The 4,586-nt window shown below is 40.4% G+C and overlaps 1 protein-coding gene across 1 annotated transcript; it reads right to left on the bottom strand.

Moving 5' to 3' along the window:
- Positions 1–468: 468 nt before the first annotated feature.
- Positions 469–2,835, bottom strand: LOC135710796 (glutaryl-CoA dehydrogenase, mitochondrial). The gene is made up of 6 exons (XM_065233482.1): positions 2,617–2,835; positions 2,533–2,556; positions 2,060–2,194; positions 1,178–1,994; positions 956–1,116; positions 469–606 (listed from the first exon to the last, which is right to left on the bottom strand). The coding sequence occupies exons 1-6, from the start codon at positions 2,678–2,680 to the stop codon at positions 542–544; spliced, it is 1,266 nt and encodes a 421-aa protein (XP_065089554.1). The 5' UTR covers positions 2,681–2,835; the 3' UTR covers positions 469–541.
- Between the last annotated feature and the right edge of the window lie 1,751 nt (positions 2,836–4,586).

Below are 4,586 nucleotides of genomic sequence, written 5' to 3'. Positions count from 1 at the left end.
GTTTGTTTACATTCGACTGCTGCTTGCTTCTCTATCCATTCCAATCGACAGAATTTTTCAAAACGTTTTGAAAGCGATTTAACAACGCTCCAAACTTCTCAGGTGAGTGTGACTATTGTCGGCAGCCTCTTTTTCTTCGGCAACCTTCCCATTAGAACTGCGTGTTAACCAGCTGTTCTATTATCGGCAACTCGAAATCAACCCCATTTTGTAGTGCGTATGCTTTATTTGAAGAAAAATGTAGCATTACTGGATTGCTCGATCGTTCAAATATAATCAGATTGAAGCTGAAAGGCTAAACAATCGTTTGGACACATTCAGGGAAGTGCGTTGATGGGAAAACATAGTGAAATTAACGTTTAAATTTAGGTTGCCGAAAACAGTCAATGGGTGCCGAAGCCAACATTTACCCTATTATTGTTTTCAATGAAAATACTGGTGGAATTGTCAGCATTAAAATTCTTAACATTGCTCTTGCACGCTCTTTATTATTTAAAAATGCTCACATCGTATCACATTGTTGCCAAAGTAGACTTCGTTCTTAAGCAAATGACTGAATACCGGTAATCGCTCGTCCCAAGATCAGAGCATGAATATCGTGGGTACCTGAAAAGAAAATGTAATCATTCCTTGTCCCGCGAGCAACCACCTAAAATAGTCACTATAGGGTAAGTGAGCTAGGTTTTGGTCAATATTCACTAAATTTATTTTGATACAAGGTCAGAACATATATTTTACAATATATCTACGCAAACCATGAAAATTGCATTCACTTTGATTCAGACCCTAGGGCCACACATAAAAGCACTAGTGACAAAACTGGTACACTTACTCTATATTGAATATAGTGACTATTACCCATATTCTTGTTTTCTTTCGAACCATTTTTCCAAACATTTTTTTTACGGTCCGAACGAAGACAAGAATATGGGTGCATACTTAAAATGCTGCTTACCTTCATACGTGTTCACGGCTTCCAGATTCATAACGTGTCGAATAATGTGGTACTCATCGGAAATGCCATTGCCACCCAGCATATCCCGGGCAACACGGGCAATATCCAGCGCCTTGCCAGCGTTGTTTCTCTTCAGCATCGAAATCATCTCCGGCGTGTGCCTTCAATTAGAACGGAAATTGTCAACGATCATTTTAAGAACTACCACATGGAGGCTCTTACAATTTCTGATCCTTCAGACGACCCACATGCAAGCAAGCCGTCAGTCCCAAGCTGATCTCCGTCAACATATCGGCCATCTTCTTCTGCATCAACTGGTTCGCTGCCAGTGGTTTCTTGAATTGCTTCCTATCCAGCGTGTATTGCCTGGCCACCTTCAAGCAAGCTTCCGCCGCCCCCAGAGCACCCCATGCAATTCCATAGCGGGCATTGTTCAGACAACCGAATGGTCCTCGCATTCCGGAAACATTCGGCAAAATGTTGTCCTCCGGAATACGGACCTCATCCATCAGAATCATTCCGGTATCGGAAGCCCGGAGCGAAAATTTTCCCTGGATCTTCGGCGTCGACAGTCCCTCCGAACTCTGCTCACGATCGACGATGAATCCTCGAACTTTGCCATCTTCGGTTTTACCCCACACGATGCACACGTCCGCCACTGGTGAGTTAGTGATCCACGTCTTGCTACCCGACAGCACGTAGGTCTTAGTTTTCGGATCGTGCACGGCTCGCGTTTCCATCGAAGAAGGATCACTGCCGTGGTTCGGTTCCGTCAAGCCAAAGCAACCGATCAGTTCACCCTTGGCCATTTTAGGGAGATACTTTTCCTTCTGTGCCTCGCTTCCGTAATCATAGATGGCACCCATGCAGAGGGAACTCTGAACGCTAAAGGCCGACCGATAACCGGAATCGATGCGCTCGACCTCGCGGGTCAGTAGCCCGTAGGCAACATTACTCACGCCGGTGCAGTCGTAACCCTTGATGGTGCAACCCAAAACCCCGAACGATCCCAGCTCTTTCATAATCTCTTTGTGGAACACTGCAAAGAGTAAGTAAATCGAGATCAGTTGCGTCAACATTTATGGTCACCTAACTCCGCCTTACCTTCATCCCTGTTGGCCAGAATTACCCGGGACATGAGCTTGTCCTCGCAGTACACTCGGAACGAATCCCGGATGGCAATCTCATCCTCCTTTAGTTGTGATTCCAAGTTCAGTGGATCCTCCCAATTGAAGGTAGCTTAAAGTACAGAAATAGACTTCACATGATTTACAGCAGATGGAATCAAAAGTAAGTCTACTGAAGCATCTCCAAAGTAAAGGACATTATCTTATCGTCTACCAGTCAGGTTGTTTTGCACAAATTGTTCCCATCCCAATCGTCGACGTCGTCGTAGCTTTTCAAACAGTGATTGCGCTCTCAATGGGGCGAAAGATAAGCGCATACTCCGCTGGATTGCGTTTCGCTTAGTAGCAGAGCTGAGAGCAGTGTCCACCGGGGGGGCTCGTTCAGATAGACGATAATTAATCCTCGCTCGGTGCGTAACCGGAAATTATTCTAATAATTCATATACTTACGTTGGTGGCTGGATGAGGCGAAAGCTGTGGGTGGAAAACTAGTGATTATGACCGACCTTGAACTTGGTAATATTTCACACTCACCTCTTTGGGCATTGCTAATTTTACCCAAGCTCCGTAGTTGGTGGGACAAAATACGTAAGGCCATTTTGGCGTTTAAAAAAGGAAGCTAAAGTCAATATTGGCAATCAAAATAAGTCCAGTTGCATCACAATATCCAGGTCGAATGTGTGGGTTTGAAAGTAGACCCGTTTTACCAGACACTCAACCGGTCCAACTCACTTTTGATTTCGTACTAAGCTCAGTGCGTTGGTTTCGTCGTCGGTGCTGCTATGTTCTGCGTTCTCTCCTCTCGTTTTTTTACTGATAACAAAAATAACCAAATAACAAGTTTTGTCTGTGTGTTACGTATAGGCAAATATGTGTCTGTATTAAAATAGCGATACAAGCTGACATTAGTGTTTATTAAATATCTAGCATGCAAGTTCTACTGCTACTTAGAAAACATGAGCATTAGGGTGGGTCAAGTTTGTATGGCGGATTACAACCCTCTGTTCTCCACTGCTCTTTCAATCTGTATTCAGGTCCCCAACAACTGTCAGGGTGACCAGTGAACCGGGAAATTGGGAAAAAGAAGTTAATTTCGATGACAAATCGGCAAAAAGTAGGATTCCGAACCTTTAAACAATTTCAATACCCTTGGACTGGATTTTCAGGATACAGTCACTTTGATGAACTAAATATTTTAAGCGAATGTTGAAGAGAATTTAGAAATAAATCTGAAGATCTGAGAATGTATTTCGTAGAATAATAACAACAGATTTTTTTTTGAAGAGGTCTAAGAGAGATTTAACTAGAACTCGTTTACAGTATGAGTTCAGAGTAGAATCTTTAGGTAGTTGTGGGAAATTTTATGACGATTGTGAAGAGGTCCATTTCTAAACTGAATATTCCAAACAAGTTTTGAGATTAATTTCAAAAGAGTTGTAATGATAAGTAAATTCCGAGAGTATTGACTTCCTAAAAAAAATAATTGAATGATAATTTCAAGTTAATTCTAAAGAGGGTTACCAGGAAATCCAGTGATAAATACCAAGCGAATTGAATTCCATAGGAATTCTGAGAAGAGCTTTAAAAGAATTTCCATAATAATTCCAAAGGCATCTCATGAAAAATTTCTAGTGAACTCCAAGTGATTTTTTTGAAGAATATAAAGGAGAGCTCCAGGATAAAAATAAACAGAATTGTAAGACAATTAAGAGGTGGAAATTCTAAGGAGAATTCAGACTAATTTTAAATATAATTCGAAGCTAATCTTAGGATGATTTTCTATATAATGTTGTGTAATGTTGCAAAGAAATATTCAAGCGATTCTCAGAGAGATTCTCAAATTTACTTTAGAGATCTTCTGAAAATAATTCTGTGAAGGGAAATGATTCTGAAGAAAATTTTAGAACCTTTCATAAAAACCCTGTAAATAAATCTGAGCAAACTTTTTTAAGGTAGTTAAAACTAGAAATACTCAGAGGGAGAGATGGGCGGAGAGAATGTTTTGAGCCAAATGAATTCTCGCGTCACTTTTCAAATAGACCAATGTAACAAATGTAAACAAACCGAGTTAAGTGATACAAACTGTTGCTCTTCTATCATTGTATATCATACAAAAACATCCATCCAAATTCACTTTCATTTATTTAAGATAATCATAGGTAAAAAATTGTCCAATGTACACTTTGAAATGATGGGTACATGATTGTTACTTCGGTCATTCGGACTGCTTAACATGATTAGTGCTCATTTTCCAATGGCGGGGCCAATCTAAAGTTAGGTGCTATACTCTGAAATCTGTGAAAGGGAATCTAGTATCATGTAGACAAAACGTCGAATGTAACACTGATTGATTATGTCATTGAGAAAAATCGTCCAATGTAACATTTCCGATGTACAACTCGACTTGTCAAAACGTCCTATGTGGTTTTTTCTATGTTGTAGCATGACATTCAAAGTAAATTTGTGATTTTACCGTTTCTTCTGAATTTTCAACGTTATTATAC

Source organism: Ochlerotatus camptorhynchus, unplaced genomic scaffold (genome assembly GCF_037179485.1).
Source record: "Ochlerotatus camptorhynchus isolate MF236.1 unplaced genomic scaffold, CSIRO-AGI_Acam_v1.1 ptg000037l, whole genome shotgun sequence".
Classification (NCBI taxonomy): Eukaryota; Metazoa; Arthropoda; class Insecta; order Diptera; family Culicidae; genus Ochlerotatus; species Ochlerotatus camptorhynchus.
Note: the sequence above shows the minus strand (reverse complement) of the source record. Positions and strands in the feature narration are given on the sequence as shown.

Coding starts and splice junctions, on each gene's coding strand:
- LOC135710796 (XM_065233482.1), bottom strand. CDS start 2,680: ATGGCCTTACGTATTTTGTCCCACCAACTACGGAGCTTGGGTAAAATT. Junction 2,195..2,532: donor CGCCTCATCCAGCCACCAAC/GTAAGTATATGA, acceptor CTGTACTTTAAG/CTACCTTCAATTGGGAGGAT. Junction 1,995..2,059: donor TCTGGCCAACAGGGATGAAG/GTAAGGCGGAGT, acceptor TACTCTTTGCAG/TGTTCCACAAAGAGATTATG.